At 38.1% G+C, this 25,541-nt stretch overlaps 1 protein-coding gene across 3 annotated transcripts in view; it reads right to left on the bottom strand.

Moving 5' to 3' along the window:
• Positions 1-4,548: 4,548 nt before the first annotated feature.
• SCFD1 (sec1 family domain containing 1) overlaps positions 4,549-25,541 on the bottom strand; it is a 142,257-nt gene continuing 121,264 nt past the window's right edge. For 2 of the 3 annotated variants that reach the window (XM_077818974.1, XM_077818976.1), the window contains exons 22-25: positions 19,125-19,158; positions 17,042-17,107; positions 6,094-6,162; positions 4,549-4,789 (exon numbers count right to left, since the gene is read on the bottom strand). In XM_077818974.1, coding sequence (XP_077675100.1) covers positions 4,766-4,789; positions 6,094-6,162; positions 17,042-17,107; positions 19,125-19,158 — 193 coding nt within the window. In that variant the 3' untranslated portion in view covers positions 4,549-4,765. Of the gene's footprint in view, positions 4,790-6,093; positions 6,163-17,041; positions 17,108-19,124; positions 19,159-25,541 lie in introns of those variants that run through there. The other variant, XR_013346388.1, reaches the window with a different exon arrangement.

Genomic DNA, 25,541 nt, shown 5'->3' with positions numbered 1-25,541 from the left:
GAGGCTAGCTCCTGGTCCCTCCCACACTGTTCCTCCTCCCCCCCAGCCTCAGCGCGCCATGCTGCCAGTGTAGTGTACTAAACTGCTCCGCGTAGGAGTGTGCTATGGGTAGCAGTTACGGAGAGCAATTTACTACACTACACTGCCCTGGGCGGCCGGGCAACACTTTGGGCCGTGCGGCTGTAGCACTGCCAGCCACCGGTGCTCTGTGCTGTGCAGTAAGGGGGCAGGGAGCGGGGGGTGGTTGGATAGAGGGCAGCGAAGTTTGGGATGGTGGTCAGGGGGCGGGGGTGTGGATGGGGTTGGAGCAGTCAAGAGGACGGGGAGCGGGGGGGGGGGGGGGCGGAGAGGTTGAATGGGGGCAGGTGTCCCAGAGGGGCAGTCAGAAAGGGGGGGGGTTGGATGGGGAAGTGGGGGGCAGTCAGGTGCAGGGGTTCTGGGGGCGGTCAGGGGACAGGGTGTGTGTGGATGGGGCAGGAGTCCTGGGGGGGCCTGTCAGAGGGGGCAGATAGGGGGTGGGGGCACAGCTTCCCCTAACCGGCCCTCCATACAATTTCCAAAACCCGATGTGCCCTCAGGCCAAAAAGTTTGCCTGCCCCTGTACTAGACAGACTGCTGAGTTGAGAAAATGAAAGAGTGCATATGTTGATTTTTATTTCCAATATTTCCTATGGATAAAATGGCACTAAATGATGCATTTGTTTTCCTGTGCTACTTTGTACTCATGTTTTAAGGAGTAGATGAAATGCATTACTTGTGTGGGGATTTCTAAGAATTCACTGGTATCAGAAAAGGATTTCCCTTTGAACAAAATTAATGTTACAAAAGAAGGTAGTTGAAAAATTCAAAGGTTGTGGGAAGAAGCACCCTGAAATATTCCAATCATTAAAGCAATGAATCACAGAATCTCATAGTTCTTAAATAAAAATATTAAAATATGTATGTGTGCACACACAACACACACGTGAGATAGTTGCTTCCTTTCCCCCAAAGAATTTCACTTTTTCAGGAAGTTAGAACTTCCCTTTTGGTATGTTGCGTAATTATTTCATTTGAAGAAATGTCCTCCTCTCAAACTGTACTGATTTGGTCAGAGAGCATTCATTTCTCTAAATAGGGCAGGCTGAGACTCACCTCCTGTAGAGGTATACTATTTTGGGGAAGTGGCAATATTAATCCAGCCATTACAGGGCTGCTCTAATTAAAAAACTCCCCTGTGTACTCTATGGCTAAGTCCACCTGTGAAATTTGCATTAAAAAAAAATCCCCTGAACCAGTATCCATCATAAAGTGCTATAATTATATTGTATTTCAATTTTAGACTTACAAAGCAGTAAGAGTTGTACTGTGATTTTGTTTTAGTGTTCATGAAGAAGTTACATTTGAAACAGTTTCTGCTACAATACCCCAAAAAAACAGTTACACATTTAATGATCATGCAAAAAAGATAAATGTGAGTTAAGAGGACCATGGATTCTACCAGTTTCATGCTGAAATTTTGACTGGGCAGGCAGATGAATGGGCAGGTTAACAGCTGTAAAAATTTTCAGAATCTTAAACAGCCAAATGAACTGCAATGAAGGCTTCTGAAAAACTGATTAGCGAAGACCGTGCACAGACACAAAGAGACTTGTAGCTGGGGCTACTTACAAACAAGGAAATACAGGACTACCTGGCAAAGCAAAAGATGGAACAAAGGCACACTATAAACCCTGAAGATATTTGTGGGAAAAATGAAATAAGCTTCTGCCTATAATGAAGGCTTCTGTAGATGGCAGATGGGAAGTAAGTAGGCACCCAAGAGGTCATGAATCTTATAAGAATGATTAGAAGCATGGGAAAGCGCCCATATGACAAGAAACTGAAAAGAGTGGGACTGCTTACCTTCCAGAAGGGACATCCTAAAATTATACAAAACAATGAATGGCCTAGAGACAGTAAATTGGTATTTTCCATTCATCCTCTCTCATAACACACGAAAAAGGGGACATTCAGTGAAACTGAAGGGTGTCGTTAAAAAATGATAAAATGAAACATTTTTACTAGGGTTGTCAAGCAATTAAAAATCTCGATTAATCACACGATTAAAAATTAATCTTGATTAATCACGCTGTTAAACAATAACAGAATACCATTTATTTAAATACTTTTGGATGTTTTCTACATTTTCAAATACTTTGATTTCAATTACAGCAGAATACAAAGTGTACAGTGCTCATTTTATATTACAAATATTTGCTTTGTAAAACACACATGAAATAGAATTTTTCAATTCACCTAATACAAATACAGTAGTGCAATCTTTATCATGAAAGTGGAATTTAAAATGTACAAAATTATGTACAAAATGTAATTATGAACAAAAAATAACTGCATTCAAAAATAAAATGATGGAAAACTTTAGAGCCTACAAGTCCACTCAGTCCTACTTCTTGTTCAGCCAATCGCTCAAACAAGTTTGTTTACATTTACAGGAGATAATGCTGCTCGCTTCTTGTTTACAATGTCACCTGAAAGCGAGAACAGGCATTCACTGGGGACTGTTGTAGCGGTGTCAGAAGATATTTACGTGCCAGATGTGCTAAAGATTCATATGTCCCTTCATGCTTCAACCACCATTCCAGAGTACATGTGTCCATGCTGATGATGGGTTTTGCTCAATAACAATCCAAAGCAGTGCGGACCAATGCATGTTCATTTTCGTCATCTTAATCAGATGCCACCAGCAGAAGGTCCATTTTCATTTTTGGTGGTTCGGGTTCTGTAGTTTCCACATTGGAGTGTTGGTCCTTCAAGATTTCTGAAAGCATGCTCCACACCTCATCCTTCTCAGATTTTGGAAGGCACTTCAGATTCTTAAATCTTGGGTTGAGTGCTGTAGCTATCTTTAGAAATCTCATATTGGTACCTTCTTTGCATTTTGTCAAATCTGCAGTGAAAGTGTTCTTAAAATGAACAACGTATGCTGGGTCATCATCCGAGACTGTTATAACACGAAATAAACATCAGACTGTGGGTAAAACAGAGCCAGAGACATACAATTCTCCCCCAAGGTGTGCAGTCACAAATTTAAATAACACATTTTCTTTTAATGAGCGTCATCAGCATGGAAGCATGTCCTCTGGAATGGTGGCCGAACGATGAGGGAAATATGAATGTTTAGCACATCTGGCAGGTAAATACCTTGCAAGTCTGGCTACAAAACTGCCACGCGAATGCCTGTTTTAATTTTCAGGTGACTTTGTAAATTTGAAGCGGGCAGCATTATCTCCTGTAAATGTAAACGAACTTGTTTGTCTTAGCGACTGGCTGAATAAGAAGTAGGACTGAGTAGACTTGTAGGTTCTAAAGTTTTACATTGTTTTGTTTTGGAGTGCAGTTACATAACAAAAAAAAATTTATATTTGTAAATTGCACTTTCACAAAAGAGAGACTGCAGTACAGTACTTGTATGAGGTGGAACTGAAAAACACTCTTTCTGTTATTTTTACAGTGCAAATATTTGTAAGCAAATATAATAATATAAAATGAGCACAGTACACTTTGTATTCTGTGTTGTAATTGAAATCAATATATTTGAAAATGTAGAAAATTTTCCACAAATATTTAATAAATTTCAATCGGTACTCTATTGTTTAACAGTGCAATTAAAACTGATTAATCATGATTAATTTTTTAACTGCCATTAATTTTTTTGAGTTAATCACATGAGTTAACTGCAATTAATCAACAGCCCTATTTTTTATACAAGGCACAATTAACGAGCAGAACCCTTTGGTACAAAATATTGAGTCTAAAATTAAAAAAAAGAACTGGATATTTATATGGATGACAAGAATATCTGAAGTTATAAGAAGAAATATTACAGTTTTATAAATTCACATATTTCAGGGCACAAGCTGATCTCTATCACAGGTTAGAAACACAAACTTTGTGTAGGGTAGATTTATGACATAACCATTTTCTGCAGAGCTTGTTGCACCTTCTTCTGAAATATCTGATTCAGGCCACTGTAGGAGAGGGAAGGTAGTCCAGATGGACCACTGATCTGATTCACTATGGCAATTCTTACGTTCTTATGAAATGCTTAAAAACATTTAAAACAATTATCATTTATAACTGGTTCTGAAAAATTAATTTGGGTTCTACAAAACATATCCATGAGGTTCTTATGATTTTTGCTATTTCCTAGTCTTGTGGCATTGTTACTGGAATTTTCCGCTGATAAGCACACAGGCCTAAAAATGCAGTTTTGTCTTCTTCCATTTTCTAACAAAGATAGTCTGGCTTTCAAGAGGAGAACATATTTCTATAAGTTAAAGCAATTTTCTCTTAATTTTTGAATTTTTGTTTAAAATGGTTGTGTCAATTACTGTAACAAGAACTAAGGGATACATATGGTACCTGATAAATGCTATTATCTGCATGTAGGCCTTGCATATACTACACTTTCTACTGCACTGAAGTCCCAGACATACCACAATTACACACATTTGCAATCTGAAAATGTAAAATGCACCAATCACAGAAATGTAGCAGCAGACAGAATATAGATTAAGTTTTATTTTCTGAAATGTAATTTTGTTATTCATATATACTATGTTAAGTACAGGCCTTCCTTCAAAATTATCAGATTAATGGAACGGTTTAAGTTTTAATGTTATAACAAGGTTATAGATATGAAGGTGTCAGCTGATTGTTGTCATGATGTTTTTCTTCACACTTCCAAATTGCCAGGTAGTTTCCAATAATGGTGTTTTCAGTCCTATTTCTGCCCAAGTTGGGACAGCTAAATACAAAGAGAGACAAAAGAAAAAAAAATCACATTGCCAGTATTATTTTTTAGCCCAATAATTCAGTTTAAAGCGCAAATTTTTGGTTTTGTCACAATATTTGGTTGCTGTTTACAAATAAAAGCATGCTAGTTAAGAGAAAAATGTAAGGTATAAAAAGCATTGGTTTATTTTTTCCTGAAAGTACAATAAAAATGAACAGCTCTGGAATGTCTACTAAAAAAACCAATCTTTCATAAAAAGAAAAATCTATAGTCATACAGTTGAGTACAGAGCTGTCGGCTTAATAGTGTACACTAAGTACTCTCATCCCTATGCGGTAAGAATGGGCTTAGTTGTGCCAGATGTATTTAAATACCAATTGATTTGCTTTAACTACCATGAAATGACTAACAAAGGAAGAAATATAGGTGATGGGAGGCACTGCAGTGCTAAGAAATGCTCAACAATGTCAACTAGGCTGAGCAGTTGTACATCGTTGGAAAGGAGTGCGGAGAAATTGATATTATTGTTAATTAAGTCTCACTGTCATTTAAGGGCTTATTCCAAAAGGTATGGGGGACCTGCAACTCCCACTGCAGTTCATGGGTGTAGCACTCTCAAGGTCAGGCACGCTGCTGCGATTGATGCACCGGGAGTCAATTTAACAGGTCTAGTAAAGACCTGCTAAATCGACTGCAGAGCGCTCTCTGGTCAACTCTGGTACTCCACCGGAATGAGAAGAGTAAAGTAAGTTGATGGGAGAGCGTCTCCTGTCGACACAGCAAGGTATAGACACCGCGGTAAATCGAACTAAGCTATGTTGACTCCAGTTACGTTATTCACGTAGCTGGAGTAGTGTAACTTAGGTCGACTTACCCTGGTAATATAGACAAAACCTAAATGTGCAAAGCTTAAGCCAAAGCTTTCAAAACAGTGTCAGATAAGGTGTTTACCCTCTTGGGGTATTTCAACAGATAATATGGATTGACATGCGAATTTGGAAGAGTTCTGTGAAATCAATCCCTCTTCTCCATAACAGTTTATGTTACTCAGAGACATTTAATTAAAGCATACTTAATTACAAACCATATTAATCTGTTATATGTGTACTTGCTAAATACGCATTTACAACTCAGGCTTCTTAAATTTTATTAGAAGTTTTTTTTTTACTTTTACCAGTTGATCTATATTTCAATTTGCGTTTAAGTGTTTAAAATAGTTCACTTTCTACAACTGAATCCAACAAAATCAGCAATGGGATAGTAAGGCAATTAACTCAAAATACTGAAAATTTAAAATGATATTAGTGGTAACTTACCTGTTTTATAAACTGTGCAGCATTAAAAAGTTCACTGCAGCCATATAAGACATGTTTGCCTTGTTTGCCCTGTGCAAAGAAAAGATAAGGAGAGATCAGTTTTAATAAAACAACGTGGGTGATTAACTAGTTGTGTACAAAACAACAACTTTAGCAGTCAAAATCATTTGAGGAACTTGTTCTTCTAGTATAAAACATATGTTGCTGATCAAGGTAGGAAAAGTAAATGCCTCACAAGAAAATAAACAATGCTGATTAAGTGGAAGAAATACGGAAATGATGGGACAAAGTCAGAAAGCAGTGAAAAATGAGGCATTCTTCACACACGTAAATCAATAGAGGGCTGTCTACACTGGGAAATTAATTTGGGTTAAGGTAGGGTGTGAATTTAAAGCAGAAGAGATATTTTGGAATAATTTCCTGTCTAGATGATCTTATTCTGGAATAAGAGGGCCTTATTCTGAATTAGGTTTTATCTACATAGGGACTAAAAGGTGTACATTTTAGAATTAAAGTTCTCCAAATTAAGGCCATTTTAATTCTGAATAAGAGCATAATCATGGGGGTTAATGCAGAGTAACTTTAAAAGTTAATTTTATTAATTTTCCTTAATGTTCCCATGCAGACAAGCCCTAAAATGAATCAAGTTCAAAAATGGACTAAGCAAAATTTCATAAAGCCTTCTTATTCTGGAATAAGAACATCCACGCAGGGAATTAATCAGGACCAATTAATCAGGACCAGCCTCCCATACAAACGAGCTCAGAATCTAATTGCCACTCCTTTGTTACAACTTTTAAAAGGATATAAAATCTCCATCCGAAGGGCTTCCTCCCAAGCTCCCACAGAAAAAACATACATCCTTGTTTTATAATATTATAGGAATGGTAGCAATGCATTATTATTTGTATTACAGTACAGCCTAAAACCCCCAATCTACAGCCCATTGCATGACAGGGAAAAGTCTAATACCATAATACATTGACGATAAAATCCTTTACCCAAAACCAGAGGCACCACACTTATGCCAATCTACTACACGAGTCTTGCTCATTTAAATACAGTAACTTTGGATAAAAAATTTTCAAATTGCAGCGACTATAAATTGTTTTTGTTCCAGCAATATTTTCCTCATAGTTTCTAAGTCTGAAAAATCTTCTGATTTTTTCACCTCCAAAATGCTAATATAAAATATATACGAAATATAGAAACAATGAGAAAATATTTCCAGTATTAAACTGTTAACCAAATCCCTTCAAAAAGTAGACCCACAAGTGCAGATTTGAGATCCTCCAGTATTTTCAAATAACTGTGTTGATGTTATTTTGCTTTTTCTCACTTTATATCCTATTTACAGTGACGAGGAGGAGGGGTTCACCTCAAAATGTTGTTTGCCACCTACGAAAACATGTAGGTCTACACTGGCTGTCTGAAGAAAGAGTGGTGTGCCAAACCTTAGGGAGGAGGCAGCCTGGCACCTTGCTAAAACATTTTATGGTTTTTTTAAAGACAGGGAGATAACAAAATATGTCTTCCAGAGAGAGTTAACTAGTTAAAGACACTGGGCATTCAATGTGTATTTGCATGTCTCTTTCTTTGGGGGGTACTGCAAGTCTTATACTAATGAATATAATGGAATGAAGAACCTTTTAAACTATGTCATTAGCTGAAATATAGCTCACTAGACATTGTCATCAAATTTATTGCTATTTGAAAGCAGTTTGGTGGCTTTTTTGAGATGAGTTTGGGTCTCAACACGGTTCCTTATAGACATATGCCCACATCATAAACATTTCCAAAAAGGGCATTCTTACCAGAGAATAAAAGATTAATAGCTCTGGAGAACTGATTACTCCAGATATAGTCTCTAAGAAGGAAGAGTTGTGGATCATTGGTGAAGCACTGCAAGGAAATTTGCACGGCTTCTACCCTGTGTTGTTTCCGTTCCATAGAGAACTACAATACCTGTGAGTTTAGTGCTTTTGATCTAGCTTTCAAATAAAACGGCTACTTGTTGTAATCGCGGTTCTTTGAGATGTGATGTAGACGTGTATTCCAAGTAGGAGTGTGCGTGCGCCAGAGTCTTTTGCCTAGCAGTACCCATAGAAGGGTGGCACTCATGCCTGTAGCCCCTCCCTTGGCTATATGAGGCAGTGCCACGCTGACCCCCCTCAGTTCCTTTGCACTGAATGTCCAGAGTCTACCTAAGCAAGGACTGCTCTTCTGATATTAGCATCTGTTCTGGAAGAAGCAGTGATTGCATAATGGTCCATAAATGAGTGTACAGACAATCACGTGGCCACACTACAAATGTCCAATATGGAAATGCCATTAAGGAATGCCACTGATGTTGCTTGTGGTCTCATCAAATGCATCCGTATCCGCTGAAGAGGCATAGCCAATGCCATCTCATATGTACACTTGATGCAAAACGTTGTCCATCTAGTGACGTTCTCCGCAGAGACCGCCTGTCCCTTTGTGCGGTCCGAATATGATATGAACAGATGAGGCATTAGGGGGAGATGGTTGGGAGATGTCCAGGTAATCTCCCCGCCAGAATTTAGCATTGAGAGGAAAGAAAATGAAGTAAGAGTAGATACAGCCGTGGGTAGGAGGAAGGGCAGTGTAGATACAAGTCTAATAGGTTATACTGGTAGTAAAATGACCGTGCCTAATAGGGTACAGAATGTGACTGAGGCCAAGCAGAAAAAATTAAGATGTTTGTACACTAATGCGAGGAGCCTAGGTAACAAAATGGAGGAACTAGAGCTACTGGTGCAGGAAGTGAAATCAGATATTATAGGGATAACAGAAACATGGTGGAATAGTAGTCATGACTGGACTACAGGTATGGAAGGGTATGTGCTGTTTAGGAAAGACAGAAATAAAGGTGAAGGTGGTGGAGTAGCATTGCATATCAGTGATAAGGTAGAATGTAAAGAAATCAGAAGCGATGAAATGGATATGACTGAGTCCGTCTGGGCAAAAATTAAATTGGGGAAGAAAACTATTAGAGCCTCCCCTGGGATAGTGCTTGGGGTGTGCTATAGACCGCCAGGATCTAATTTGGATATGGGTAGAGCCCTCTTTAATGTTTTTAATGAAGTAAATACTAATGGAAACTGTGTGATCATGGGAGACTTTAACTTCCCAGATATAGACTGGAGGACGAGTGCTAGTAATAACAATAGGGCTCAGATTTTCCTAGATGCGATAGCTGATGGATTCCTTCACCAAGTAGTTGCTGAACCGACTAGAGGGGGTGCCATTTTAGATTTGGTTTTGGTGAGTAGTGAGGACCTCATAGAAGAAATGGTTGTAGGGGATAATCTTGGCTCAAGTGATCATGAGCTAATTCAGTTCAAACTGAACGGAAGGATTAATAAAAATAAATCTGCAGCTAGGGTTTTTGATTTCAAAAGGGCTGACTTTCAAAAATTAAGGAAATTAGTTAGGGAAGTGGATTGGACTGAAGAATTTATGGATCTAAAGGTAGAGGAGGCCTGGGATTATTTTAAATCAAAGCTGCAGAAGCTATCGGAAGCCTGCATCCCAAGTAAAGGGAAAAAATTCATAGGCAGGAGTTGTAGATCAAGCTGGATGAGCAAGCATCTCAGAGAGGTGATTAAGAAAAAGCAGAAATCATATAGGGAAGGAAAGCTACCTTATTGAGGTCAGAACATGTAGGGATAAAGTGAGACACGCTAAAAGTCAAGTAGAGTTGGACCTTGCAAAGGGAATTAAAACCAATAGTAAAAGGTTCTATAGTCATATAAATAAGAAGAAAACAAAGAAAGAAGAAGTGGGACCGCTAAACACTGAGGATGGAGTGGAGGTCAAGGATAATTTAGGCATGGCCCAATATCTAAACAAATACTTTGCCTCAGTCTTTAATAAGACTAAAGAGGATCTTAGGGATAATGGTAGCATGATAAATGGGAATGAGGATATGGAGGTAGACATTACCATATCTGAGGTAGAAGCGAAACTCAAACAGCTTAATGGGACTAAATCGGGGGGCCCAGATAATCTTCATCCAAGAATATTAAAGGAATTGGCACAAGAAATTGCAAGCCCATTAGCAAGAATTTTTAATGAATCTGTAAACTCAGGGGTTGTACCGTATGATTGGAGAATTGCTAACATAGTTCCTATTTTTAAGAAAGGGAAAAAAAGTGATCCGGGTAATTACAGGCCTGTTAGTTTGACATCTGTAGTATGCAAGGTCTTGGAAAAAAATTTTGAAGGAGAAGGTAGTTAAGGACATTGAAGTCAATGGTAAATGGGACAAAATACAACATGGTTTTACAAAAGGTAGATCGTGCCAAACCAACCTGATCTCCTTCTTTGAGAAAGTAACAGATTTTTTAGACAAAGGAAACGCAGTGGATCTAATTTACCTAGATTTCAGTAAGGCATTTGATACTGTGCCACACGGGGAATTATTAGTTAAATTGGATAAGATGGGGATCAATAGGAAAATTGAAAGGTGGATAAGGAATTGGTTAAAGGAGAGACTACAACGGGTCCTACTGAAAGGTGAACTGTCAGGCTGGAGGGAGGTTACCAGTGGAGTTCCTCAAGGATCGGTTTTGGGACCAATCTTATTTAATCTTTTTATTACTGACCTTGGCACAAAAAGTGGGAGTGTGCTAATAAAGTTTGCGGATGATACAAAGCTGGGAGGTATTGCCAATTTAGAGAAGGACAGGGATACCCTACAGGAGGATCTGGATGACCTTGTAAACTGGAGTAATAGTAATAGGATGAAATTTAATAGTGAGAAGTGTAAGGTCATGCATTTAGGGATTAATAACAAAATTGTAGTTATAAGCTAGGGACGCATCAATTAGAAGTAACGGAGGAGGAAAAGGACCTTGGAGTATTGGTTGATCATAGGATGACTATGAGCCGCCAATGTGATATGGCTGTGAAAAAAGCTAATGCGGTCTTGGGATGCATCAGGAGAGGTATTTCCAGTAGGGATAAGGAGGTTTTACTACCGTTATACAAGGCACTGGTGAGACCTTACCTGGAATCCTATGTGCAGTTCTGGTCTCCCATGTTTTAGAAGGATGAATTCAAACTGGAACAGGTACAGAGAAGGGCTACTAGGATGATCCGAGGAATGGAAAACTTGTCTTATGAAAGGAGACTCAGGGAGCTTGGCTTGTTTAGCCTAACTAAAAGAAGGTTGAGGGGAGATATGATTGCTCTCTATAAATATATCAGAGGGATAAATACCGGAGAGGGAGAGGAATTATTTAAGCTCAGTACCAATGTGGACACAAGAACAAATGGATATAAACTGGCCACTAGGAAATTTAGACTAGAAATTAGACGAAGGTTTTTAACCATCAGAGGAGTGAAGTTTTGGAATAGCCTTCCAAGGGAAGCAGTGGGGACAAAAGATCTATCTGGCTTTAAGATTAAACTCGATAAGTTTATGGAGGAGATGGTATGATGGGATAACATGGTTTTGGTAATTAAATATTCATGGTAAATAGGCCCAATGGCCTGTGATGGGCTATTAGATGGGGTGAGATCCGAGTTAAAGATTTTTCTGTAGTATGTGGCTGATGAATCTTGCCCATATGCTCAGGGTTTAGCTGATCGCCATATTTGGGGTTGGGAAGGAATTTTCCTCCAGGGCAGATTGGAAGAGGCCCTGGAGGTTTTTCGCCTTCCTCTGTAGCATGGGGCACGGGTCACTTGCTGGAGGATTCTCTGCTCCTTGAAGTCTTTAAACTACGATTTGAGGACTTCAATAGCACAGATATAGGTGTGAGGGTTTTTTTTGTAGGAGTGGTGGGTGAAATTCTGTGGCCTGCATTGTGCAGGAGGTCAGACTAGATGATCATAATAGTCCCTTCTGACCTAAATATGTCAGATAAATAAAAATATCTATGAGGCGAAACATGAAACTGTTCAGATGCAAGGATAGACAGTGTCTAACATCTAGCGTATGGAGGCCATTGGTGAGGCCTCATGTGGAGTACTGTGTCCAGTTTTGGGCCCCACACTACAAGAAGGATGTGGAAAAATTGGAAAGAGTCCAGCAGAGGGCAACAAAAATGATTAGGGGACTGGAACACATGAGTTATGAGGAGAGGCTGAGGGAACTGGGGATGTTTAGTCTACGGAAGAGAAGAATGAGGGGGGATTTGATAGCTGCTTTCAACTACCTGAAAGGGGGTTACAAAGAGGATGGCTTGAGACTGTTCTCAGTGGTAGCGGATGACAGAACAAGGAGTAATGGTCTCAAGTAGCAGTGGGGGAGATTTAGGTTGGATATTAGGAAAACCTTTTTCACTAGGAGGGTGGTGAAACACTGGAATGCGTTACCTAGGGAGGTGGTGGAATCTCCTTCCTTAGAAGTTTTTAAGGTCAGGCTTGACAAAGCCCTGGACGGGATGATTTAATTGGGGATCCGTCCTGCTTTGAGCAGGGGGTTGGACTAGATGACCTCCTGAGGTCCTTTCCAACCCTGATATTCTATGATTCTAATGCAAATTTGGGAAAAATACAGGTAAATACATCACTTGGTTCAGGTGAACTGAGATACCACCTTGGATACAAACTTTGGTGTGGCCGAAGCATCACCTTGTCCCTGGAGAACTGCCCGACCATCAGGACCTACAACTCTTATACTCTCCTGGCAGAGGTAATAGCTATCAAGAATGCAGTCTTCTGAGACAAGGGGGCAGCAGGCAGGAAGCAAGGGGCTCAAATGGAGGCCCCATTATAGCTGCTAAAACCATGTTCAGGTCCCACAAAGGGGCCAGCTTTCTGACTGGAGTGAGCAGGTGGAGGAGACCTCTCAGAAATTTTGTCACCATGGCATTGGAGAAAACAGATTTCCCCTGGATACAGGGATGAAATGCCAATATTTGGCCCAATTCCTAAAGGTGCTACAGAATGTCCTGGATGGAAGTCTCCATTGGATGGGACTGATGGGCCAAGGACCATGCAGAAAATCTCTTCCACTTTGCCCTGTAGGTCATTCTAGTGGAAGGTTTCCTGCTGTTTAGTAGGACCTGTTGGACAGCCTCCAAACAACACCCTTCCTCCTCTCTAAGCCATGCAGCAGCCATGCCACAAAGTACAGAGAGCTGATCACTGGAGCAGGGTGCAGCCATGATCCTGTGTGAGGCTACAAATTTGTGAGGTTGTAGCAACAGCCTCACAGAGCTCCGACTATACCTGACAGGCGGTAAGAAGGAACTGAGTGGGGTCGAGGCAGCGCTGCCTCTTATAGGCAAGCTACAAGCATGAGGTGTGAGTGCCTCACCTCTGCGGGTCCTGCTGGACAAAAGGCTCCAGCGTGCAAACATCTACTTCGAATACACATCTGCATCTAGCCAAAGAACCACCTCAAAACACACTTGTTTAAAATTACGGTTGTCATCTTGCCAGTGGTGCCACAGTCCTGGGTTTGGGACATCAACATTTCTTCCGTGCTGATGAGTTCTGATTCTATAAATATTAGATTGAAGTATCAATGAATGACTCAGACAGAAGAGTAGAAGAAGAAAGTCTTAGAGAATAATACTTCCATTTACAAAGACAATTTGGAATGACTGGAAAGAAATAAATGGTATTTATGCAGGATTTGAATAGGATTCTAAGAAATAAATGGTATTTATGCAGGATTTGAATAGCATTCTAACAAAATATTAGGGTCAAAATTTTCAAAACTGTAACAGCAAGTGTGACTATTTGAGGTCTAATTTGCATAGACACTAAACTGCTTGTGTAACTTCATTTGTTTTGCATTCAGAGAACCTTAAATAAGACATGTATACACATGGGTAATTGTGCAAGCGCAATTTGGAAAATTTACTCCTAATTTTGTTCAACTTGAGTCTGGCTGTAGTTCTTTAAACACACAATGTATTTAGCAATGCAACAGCTGTTTGAATGAACATACAGTAGAGCTAATCAGAATATTTTCAGCAAAATAAAGTTTTGTCGTACTGTATGCTGATCCATCAAAGCCGAAATTTTTCACACAGACATATCAGTTTTGATGAAGTTTTTGTTGGAAAGGTAGAGATACAGAGGCCCATTCCATAGACTCATGTTTAGGGTACTAGCCTGGGATATGGGAGACCCTGTTCAAAGTCCCTGCTCTGTCTGATTAATCTAGGATGAAAAACCCTGAATCAGGTAGGTTCAGGGACTTAAACCTGAGTCTCCCACATCCCAAACCAGTGCCCTCAACACCAGACCTCATCCACACCTTACCAAACAGTTCATATTTTGACTGAGATATGGACATTTAAACAATTCTGCTTTTTCAAAAACAAACAAAAGGCTTTGTTTTCATTCCAGTGCAGAATGAAACATTTCAAAACCTCCAAAGTTGCCATGAAACAGAACTGTCATCCTTCAGTTCTCCAACTACACTGGATCTAAATCTCCTGTGATACAGCATACTATTTGACAGAGGTAAGGACTTCAACTTAATGCCATTCAGTCTTGTAAACAGGGATACAGTACCTTAAAATGGCTTAAGACTAAGAGCTTTATTACTAATACCCAATGCACAAAATTTTGTCTTTTAAATAGATCATCAAGACTAGTGATCTGCAGAGCCTATGACCAGAAAGTTTTACAACAGAAAACACAAGTTGCCTTTTTATGGTGTTGAAAAAGATACTAGGGAAAATGCTGTGTTTATGCCTATTAATCTTATGCAACCTTTTCTTCCATTTCCATATATGCATCAGATTACTGTGATTCTCTTTAATCCCTGAGGGCTGATTTTAACCTTCTTTTGAAGCTTAGTAAATGCTGCTATAGGCAAATCAGAAGATGAGAGAGGCAAAGCTATCCTTTCCTCAGACAGGAACAATCCTTGTCTGGCTATGCTGGAGGGAGGACAGGAGACACTGGATGTGGTTTAATTCAGGGGCTCTCAACCTTTCCAGACTACCATACCACTTTCAGGAGTCTGATTTGTCTTGTGTACAACTGTTTGAGAACCACTGGTTTAATTAGCCTGCAACTTTATTCCGACACGTCTGGGGGTACTCAACAGATAAATGTGTACAGTGCAGGTAATTCCAACATTGTCTTTTTTCTGGGGTACAGGATCTGTGGATTGATATACCAGCTGTGTATCTCTAAGAATCTACTCTATCTTTCAAGAAGCCTGATTGCTCTTTAACACATTTTCATTTGCTAACCATACAGAATAGTGTCTGAGAGCATTTGTGGTGATCTTCACTTGAGTTGGTTCCCCTTTAATGCTTTAAACTGAAGTGTCTAAAACTAAGTTTCTGCCAGCAGCCCAATCCTCTCACCAGACTAACTTAAGCATGGTTCCAAAGAAGCAACCTCTCAGGGAAGCAACTGCTCCCAAATCCTTCAAGTGATTGGCAGCAGTAGTTGGCCTGGCAGTTTTGGTATTAGCTGGGCTTCAATACAATATACATAGTTCATTTTCTTTCAAAGCCCTCAGAGCAAAACTCCTATTTGTGGCACCTCCTCCCCTTGATTTGAGGTAAGTAGAAATGTATAGGAGAATCTCAGCTTTTATTTGAAAATTAGTTTCTAGCTTCTTTTTGAGAAGAAAGCCTTGAACACAGTGTTTTGGTAAACTAATCACTACTGCACTCTAGTTCTGCAGAAAGTGACTGGGCTGAGTCCTAAAGATCTGCTTTGCCAATTCAAGACGTATTATGTAAAATGAGTCAGTTAAGTTTACATTATACCACAAAGAACCACCTTGCTAACCTTCTGGAGGAGTCCAGGCTCTTCACTGCAAAGATGAAGTATCCTCAAATAGCTTCATTTGCCATTTCTTATAATTATCGTTTATAGTATCCTGACATTCTTTTAGTGTCTTCAAAATATTTCCTTTATTCACCTTATCTCCATTCACCACCAATTAGTTCACCAAAGATTAGCTGTTTTGGTGCTTTTTTCTCAACAACTTGTGGGACACGACTTGTCCATTTGAGATGCACATTCAACAGCATTGCCTGTATTCCAGCAAGTCCAACATGAACCAGTACTTTTACTTTTTTAAAAATTTCTCTTTTCCAACCTCAAGCAACTGGAAGCTAGTTCATGTCTTTGCAGCACATAGTACAGATGGAAAGCACTCCTATACTATACAGTTTGTTCTTTGGCAAAGCCAAATGTCATGTTGCTTGCACACAATCATACAAACAATCCAATAAAGCTTTCTAGGTAAATTACTTCAATACATTTTTTAGTGAAGACTCTTTCAAGGTGGGCTGTCACCACACTTACTGCTATACTGTTAATCCTCATGTGTATTTCAACAGCCTGTTTGGTGTTTGCAATATATTCAGCATTAGAAACTGTCACACCAAAATGAGGCTGTTGTAAAACAAGATGCCATTATCTGCAGACCCTGCTCTGAGTAGACTACAAGTGCAGATGGTCAACAGTCAGTTGAGAAGAACTCTTGACAACATTGTCTGCAGTGTATATTTGAGTAATTCCTCTACAATTACAGTTACTCTTTGAGCCTTTTCAGCTGTAAAGAGTGATGAGGTCAACATTTTATCTAGAAAATACTTTTTCCTTGCTTCTGAACAGCAAAGAGAAATGAGGTTAATGATCAATTCATCTCATCTACATTTACAGATCTCAATTTCTCTATTATGTAAAACACTACTCTAAGGTGAAACAATGAGGAATGTAGAATGAGCTAATTCTCAGCTATACTGCAAGTTTAGTAGTAATAAAACTGCAGTCAGAGCTTATATGCATTCACCATTTCAAGACCAAAACCCAAATTTGCTATTGATATCATTTTTCTACATAATTTTTTTCACATCGTGTATAAACATAAGCATTCCAGGTGAACTTAATATAACAAACTCCTACAAGATTGAAAAGATAAGTTACATAGGCTAGAATTAATTATAACCAATTAATTACAGGATATAATTGGCAAAATGTACTTAACCTTTATGTAGTCAACAAGATTTTGATATTCAATGTAGTTGCCTCCTCCAACTACAAAAACAATTGCCTAAAACACAAACACATAGAAGAGGAGATAATTAGAATATGCAATCAAATTCCTATATAGTATATGGAGTTTAATAAAAAAATGAGACATAAATCAGATTTATTAAACAGCACCTTTTTTTTACATGGAGATTTCAAAAGCAAACAAACAATGAAGCAATGAATAATTTGGGCAGCTTGTGAATCTTACAAACTGAATTCTGCTTAAAGGATCTATTACTAAGGATATTACTTGAATTACAAATACTGCAATTACTATAATTTAGGGGACAGAAAACTACTGGCTTCGAACACAAAACAGGGCTGTACAATTTTCCTTATCTAATTTAGCATTTCAGAAGCTTTTGACATTTCAAATAATTTCTTGATCGAAGAAAATGGAATACTCTGAGTCTATGAGTTACTAATTTTTACTGTTGGGCTGTTAGAAATACAATCCTGTCCTAATAATGCCTATCACCACCAGATAAAGATGGTTAAAGAAAACTTAGTTTAATAGCATCCTGTCTGGCAAGAAATCACTTCTCAATGGTTTTGTGGTTGTGAAACCCTCATTTCTGTATGTTTTATCTTTATGGCTCCCACTTTTCTATTGTTAATCTGTCTGGTTCTCTAATTGTTTCTGTCTGCTGTATAATTAATTTTGCTAGGTATAAGTTAATTAGTGTAGTGGGATATAATTGGTTAGAGACTTATGTTACAATATGTTAGGATTGGTTAGGTAAATTTCAGTAAAATGATTGGTTAAGGTATAGCTAAGAATATTACTATATAAATTAGGAACAAACAGGAAGTAAGTTGGGATTCGAAAATAAGGAAAAAGGAACTTGGATGTAAGCTTGCTGGAAGTTCACGCTGATAAACACCAAATTGTTTGCACTTTTGGACTTCAGGTATTGTTACTCTCTGTTCATGCGAGAAGGACCAGGGAAGTGAGAGGATAAAGGAATAAGCCTTCTAACAACGATTAAAAATACTTCCACTAATGGTTAAGAATTAATTTGATAAAGACGCTCTATCTTCTAACACTGCTGTTACTATTAAGATATTTTAACCATTTTTTATTTTCTTTTAGATTCTCATTTAATATTAGTAGGTATAATAATCTAAGAACCACCTAAGAATAGCAACATTTTCTGGGCTGTGTTCAAGAACACTGTAGAGGTGGATGAACTATGAGCCTCTTTTCCCCCACTATTCATCCATTATCCATGAACTGATTGATTTTTACTAATTTGTTCAATGTTCAAAATTATTTGAATACTTTCTGTGAACATATTTCAGTCTATAAGTTATTTGCAACATATTCACTTTGACTATTTGCTAGTTATGATGTATGGTTAGCCAAGTCACATGATACTGTTTTTGGTCTCCAAGTGAATACAAACCAAAAGAGAAGGGAAACCAGACATTTCAAGATTGCTGTTCAAACATTTTCACCTCGAATCTTAGCATGAATGTGTTAAAATAAATAATCATGAGATTTTTTTTTTTTTTTTTTTTTTTTTTTAAGCAAACATCACTGTGAAAATAAAACATCCCTACCACTTTCCACAAATGTTTGTGGAAAATGAATTAAAAAGGCAGCAAATGATTAAATTTGAGTTGTTATTGGAATTATTGCTTAAAAATACTGTTTTGCAGCATTCAGCTGTGTGTTAGGACTTATGGATGACTAAATTTAGAGAGGTAGTGTGTTCTAAAGGACTAAGTATAGGACTGGGAGTTTAAAACTGCTGTGGTCTAATTATGGCTCTATCATTAAATCACTAATAATTACCTTGCAGGGATATTGTAAGGAGTAGTTAATGCTTATACAACCCTTTGAAGATGAAAGGAGCTCTCCAGCACAACTGCTAAGTATAATTAATAATGAATATAATTAGACTAGTGATTTTGAAAACAGACTCTCCCATTTTCTGAAGTCATGACCATCAAATGACTGGAACTTTAAAAAATACTGATACTATAATACATAGACCCTGATTTGGAAAAAATATGATTTCTACATGACTTACCTCCTGGAATGGATTTTTGTTTCTTGGAACTGAGCTGTAATAAAAATGAATTGCATTATAAATGGAATCATTATGGTTTTAGCTACTGATATAAATATAAAAATATTAAACGAGTATATGTATACGCACAAAATTTGCAGGGTACATTCTGAAAGTTGGTGGTGTTTTGTTTTTTTACATATAGTTATAAAGACACTTTAAAAGTCATATTTCTCAAAAAAGATTTGATATAGAAATTTCATTCATTCAATTAGCTCAAATATATAAACCTTTTATTTCTTCAGTTTTGGAAGACAAGTGAATTTTGGATTTTTTTTTAGTAATGTGTGAACAGGTGAGAGCTCCATGGATTTTGTAAACTGTGATGCAGCTTGTGGAACTAATAAATTCTGTGACATAAATCACTAGTGTTCATGGAAATCAGTTAAATCTGTGACTGTTCGTCTCAGATGAACTGGGTTTCTGATTCACATTAGAAGGGTTAACAGGTTTTCCAGTCCATCAAAGGAAGATTTATGGGATAAATTAGACTGTCTCACACCAGAATAGCGGAAGATATTTCTGAATATTAGGAATAAGCTACAATGTGACCTCCGTATCACTGTAGGTTGCTGCAAACTTGGATCACTGAGTCTCTGGAAATAAAGTCTAGATGTTGGTATCTCTGAAATGGGAAGGAGAACAGAGGAATAGAGTGTGGTTGAGTTGGTAGATCACACTTTTTGGGTAGTGGTTTATGAAGATTTATATATAGAAAATATACTTGGGCAGAGGTTGGGTGAATATAAGCAGGCTGATCAGTGCACAAAGGAGAATGTAACAGATAAAGGGATGGATTTTAAAACAGGAGGCTGCAACTTTATTAGTTTTCTAAACTTTACTATGTGTGTGAGTATGAGAGACCAACCAACCCTCAGGCTTTACTTCAGTCCCAGTGTGTATGTTAAATGGCCTCCATGCCAAATAACCAATGTTAATGGCTGGCCCCCTTCAGCCTAATTCCTAGGATTCAGCTCACCTCATAATATTCTTGCCCTCTCTCCATAAAAGGGGATGGGGGTAAATATAAAGGGTACCTCATTCTGCAAAAAATACATAGTCTGCCCTTCTTCCTGCAGGCTAATAGGTCCTACAAGTTATTCCGAGTCTCTTGCTCAAGTTGATTTCTGGGAGTTGTCTCTTTGAGCCTCTTATCCACACCGGACACCAACTTCGCAAACTTATGAACTTCACTTATAAACTTACAACAATTCCTGTCCTTACTCTTTGTTAACCTGAAACCAGGCCTCCTGAATGCTGCAAGGAAGGCAAAAACAACTGCTAGGCATCTTGTGAATCTTGCCCTGGGGGAAAAAATTCACTCCTGATCCCTAAATCTGGTGATGTGGTCAGACTCTCAGCAAACTATATTTCCATTGCAGGACAGGGAAAGTAGGGCTGCTGCATGTCCAGAGAGCTTCAGGGACAGGGAAAGCACACAAAATAATCAACTAACTCCCCCAATTGCCTAGCCAATAGGCAGCTGGGAAAGTGAAGAAATCTCTTCCTCCCCTGAACCCCCTTCCCTGTACATTGTAAGGGAAGGTGGAGGGAGGAAAGAGATGGCTCTGGAGCAGCACAGCCTACCCTACCTTTCCTCACTCTTATGTCCCCAGAGTTTAATCAAACATCCCCCTTTCTGGCTCATAGATAGGTTGTGATACGGGGTCAGAGTTTATGGAATGTTGGCCATATATTCAGTAACTATAGGCTTCTAATAATGTTCTGTATAAATGTCCTTTTTTACAACTGTACAGTAACCCTCTGTCTTTTGGTCTGGAAATATGCAAACACCACAGAAAGGAACAAGAGCCCTAACCAAAAACAGTGGAATAACAAGCATGCAGATAATGTAGTTTTCAGAATTTACAGTTTGCAAGTTATAATGATTCCAAGAGTGGTTTGAGGAAAGAAATATATGACAAAGCAAGAACAAATTAGGATAAAAGAAAAAAAGAGTGAATTGATTTCTCACTCTGTTTTTTCAGGAATTCTTCCCAAATTCCTCAAAATTGCCTAGCCAATAGGCAGCTGGGAAAGTGAAGAAATCTCTTCCTAGATAACAGTTCAATCAATATTGCCATTCCTCAGAAGAAGCTCATTCTCCTATACACTGGAATCTATCCTTTATTTCAGGTGGACTGACATTCTGGCATGAATGCAGTAGTAGCCTCTTCATTTACAACGTTGCTAATATAGTTCTCCCTTATTTAAATATGATCTATAAATACACATATATTCAACTTCATCCTTTTGGACAAGTCTCACAAATACTGACAGAGGTATAACGTGGGAAGAAAAATTTAGCTTTGCTGTGACTGGATTAGGTTAACATAATTCCTGTATACTTTTAAAAGTAATAAGTAGAAACTCCAACAGTCCACACAGCAAAAGGGTATGTTGGAATGAAATTAGTTTTGTGTTAAGGAATACCTGAAAGACAACTTAATAATGGCCTTTCAGTAATCATACTACTGAACATCAACATTTTAAAGTTGAGTTTTTGGCAACTAGCTGGACTAGTTTCTTGGATCATTTTCAGCTTCCATCCAGGACACACCACATGATCCACTGTCTACAGCCAAGCTCTAAGATACAACCCCATTTGCTCCAATCCCTCAGACAGAGACAAACACCTACAAGATCTCTATCAAGCATTCTTAAAACTACAATACCCACCTGCTGAAGTGAAAAAACAGATTGATAGAGCCAGAAGAGTACCCAGAAGTCACCTACTACAGGACAGGCCCAACAAAGAAAATAACAGAATGCCACTTGCTGTCACCTTCAGCCCCCAACTAAAACCTCTCCAGCGCATCATCAAAGATCTACAACCTATCCTGAAAAATGATCCCTCACTCTCACAGATCTTGGAGACAGACCAGTCCTCGCTTACAGACATCCCCCCAACCTAAAGGAAATACTCTCCAGCAACCACACACCACACAACAAACACTAACCCAGGAACCTATCCTTGAAACAAAGCCCGATGCCAACTCTGTCCACATATTTATTCAAGTGACATCATCATAGGACCTAATCACATTAGCCACGCCATCAGGGGCTCGTTCACCTGCACATCTACTAATGTGATATATACCATCATGTGCCAGCAATGCCCCTCTACCATGTACATTGGCCAAACCGGACAGTCTCTATGCAAAAGAATAAATGGACACAAATCTGACATCAGGAATCATAACATTCAAAAACCAGTAGGAAAACACTTCAACCTCTCTGGCCACTCAGTAAAAGACTTAAGTGTGGTAATTTTGCAACAGAAAAGCTTCAAAAACAGACTCCAACGAGAAACTGCTGAGCTTGAATTAATATGACTAGATACCATTAACTTGTGTTTGAATAGAGACTGGGAGTGGCTGGATCATTAAACATATTGCATCTATTTCCCTATGTTAAGTATCCTCACATCTTCTTGTCAACTGTCTAAATGGGCCATCTTGATTATCACTACAAAAGTTTTTTTCTCCTGCTGATAATAGCTCATCTTAATTAATTAGCCTCTTACAGTTTGTATGGCAATTTCCACCTTCTCTGTATGTGTATATCTATCTATATCTATCTATCTATTTTCTTACTATATGTTCCATTCTATGCATCCGATGAAGTGGGCTGTAGCCCACGAAAGCTTATGCTCTAATAAATTTGTTAGTCTCTAAGGTGCCACAAGTACTCCTGGTCTTTTTGCAGATACAGACTAACACGGCTGCTACTTGGAAAGAATATTGTTTGATCTGCATAGTACTGTTCAGAAGATAAGGATGACTACAGACAAAAGCCTGTACAGACATATTTATTCTGCTGTCTCCTTCATCAGACTTGGTTTAAAATGAGTTGGAACCTTTAGTGACTTAAGAGTAAAATTTGCAGCCCCCTCTAGTCATATACACAACATGCTTAAGATTATTCCTACATGTTTTATGGGAGGAAGAAAGAGACAAGAAGTGCTCTCCAAGAACTAATTTTTTCTGAATTATGTGCACACAACCTTGCATCTGCACTGCATGTTCCAGTATGATGATGCATGAATATGATAACACATGAAAGCACATAACTTTACTAACAAATTTTAATATGAACACACAAACTGTGATACCTGTGGTAGCAAATTAGGTACTAAAATCAATGTATATTTTTGTAAGAGAAAAAAAAAATCAAGTTTGGCTTGATTTTAATAAGTTAAACAATTTTCTGTTCTTTGACAAAACTGCACTAAAACGAGATGTTTCACAATAGCAGAATAAAACAGGCTGAAAGATGCTGCTATATTTAAAAAAGGAAAATATACAGCACTGCCAATTTTAACTTTGACAGCTTTCAGCACTCTTTTTTAATCCCTAAAGCTACTTTTGAAAGCGCATGTGCAATGTATAAAACAGATATTTATACTCTGAAAATCATTTTTCATTATTGTAAATGTGCTCATCAGGAGTGAAGAACACTGGAAAGGGGACAGCTGAAATTCTTATTGAATGTAAATGGCCAAGGACAGTGTTGGCCCTGCCTTCCCCAACGATAAAGCCCACAAATCAAATGAACTTGCTGTTCTCCCAGAACTGAGTTGGATTTTATTAAAGTACATTAAAACCAAAGATCTTCTCTGTTTCTAGAGAGTGCTATTGCTGAGATTATCAGCTACAGATATTCATAAAAGTAGCAGTTCAAGAAACAGTTTATGACATTTTTGCTGTAAGCACTACAATTTCTTCCTTTCTCTTTTTGCAAAATGTCTAGATAATTCTCCATTTCACACTCAACAAACAAGAAATCTATATGTTACTACCAATGTAGTTTACAGAACTACTATACAATGACATCAAAATTTGAGGTTAAAAATGGATGAAAATATTTACCTCTTTAGTAATAGGTAGGGAAGTTTAAGCACATTGTTAATGACCTATGACTTTAAGAAGTTAGAGTATGAAAAATTCTGAGATCAAACAGTATTTTTGTCAATGGCTCTAACACTCCAGAGTAAAAAAGTATCATGAGAAATCCTGCTGCTAAACATTAGGACCCATTCCTTTATCTGTGCTGACTATCTGTAAGGTATTAGCCGCATTCTCAGTCAGTGGAATGAGTGTATCAAACGCAGTATTACATAAATCCAGGGTGGATAAAAATCAATGATTAAAATAAATAAATAAATAAAAAATCCCAGAGGTTTTTAATTTAAATTGGATTTTTTTTATAAAATGCTTTTGAGGAAAAAACCTATCTAAAGATAGTTTTAATTAAGATACATTATAGCTCAAAGATATCTCATCATGGAATAGGGATTATAAATTCTAATTCTATAGTATGAGACAATATATTCCTGTAATGTTTAAGAAAAATTTGGAAAATGAGTTCATATAGCTCATGGATTAGGGACCCAATCTTATGGGGTTCCAAGGGCTTCTGTATAGATTTAGGTTAATCTTTCTATCCACCCAATGGTGCTCAGTCTAGAAGATACCATCAGAGATGCTTAGTTCTGCAGTTCTCAAACTGGATTTGTGTCTCCAGAGATAACAGCAAAAATGTTTTTAAATAAATAAATACACAATATATAGAGGTGAGAAATAACAGACCTCAACCCTATTGTCCCTCTGCAAATTTTTGTACACAGTCAATCCCTTACCTCTCTGTAAAAGTGCAAAGTTTCAGAAAGTTCAATTAATTGTTGGGGAGCGGAATAGATCTGGACAAGGAGAAGTCTGGAGATAAATGTGAGAAGGGAGGGACAGGCAGTAGAAACAAAAGTGAAACTGTTTGAGCAGCATATTCCAGAAGTCTTGAGGTCTTTCTGAGTGTAGCCTTCATTGATTTGAGATCTACCATACCATTCTCTCACTAGCAGGGAAAACCTATAATGGCAGCAGGCCGTAAAAAGAGACCCAGTTTGGGAATATTTTAATGAAGTTCCTCTACCTGTGGGCAAGACAGGCATGCGTGCAAAATGCAAACAGTGCAACAAAGAAATGCAAGGCCTGCTTGCCTGAATGAAACAACATCATGAGACGTGTCCCTTCTCAGGAGGAAGCTACGTTGAAGATGATGAAAGGAACATGTCTGAACATGCAGGATCTTCAGGTTGGTAAACTTTTTTATTTCATACTTCTTTCTTAAGGACTGCCTGTCTTCCTTCTGGACTATTCTTGAATTCTCATGTTTGAGCAAAAAATATAGTTGTTACTCTATGGTACTATCATTTAGATGTAGTTGCGATAAAAATAAATAGCTGAAATAGGCAGATCTTCTTTTACAATTTCACCTTTAAAGTAGTACTGTGTCAGTGAATGCAATGAGTGAGTAATACTAAATGAGCAGTGTGGTAATAATACTTAAATAACTGCATTGGCTTATTTTGTTTAGGAG

Source organism: Eretmochelys imbricata, chromosome 6 (assembly GCF_965152235.1).
Source record: "Eretmochelys imbricata isolate rEreImb1 chromosome 6, rEreImb1.hap1, whole genome shotgun sequence".
NCBI classification, from domain to species: Eukaryota; Metazoa; Chordata; order Testudines; family Cheloniidae; genus Eretmochelys; species Eretmochelys imbricata.
The sequence above is the reverse complement of the archived record's forward strand: the minus strand, read 5'-3'. Positions and strand labels throughout refer to the sequence as shown.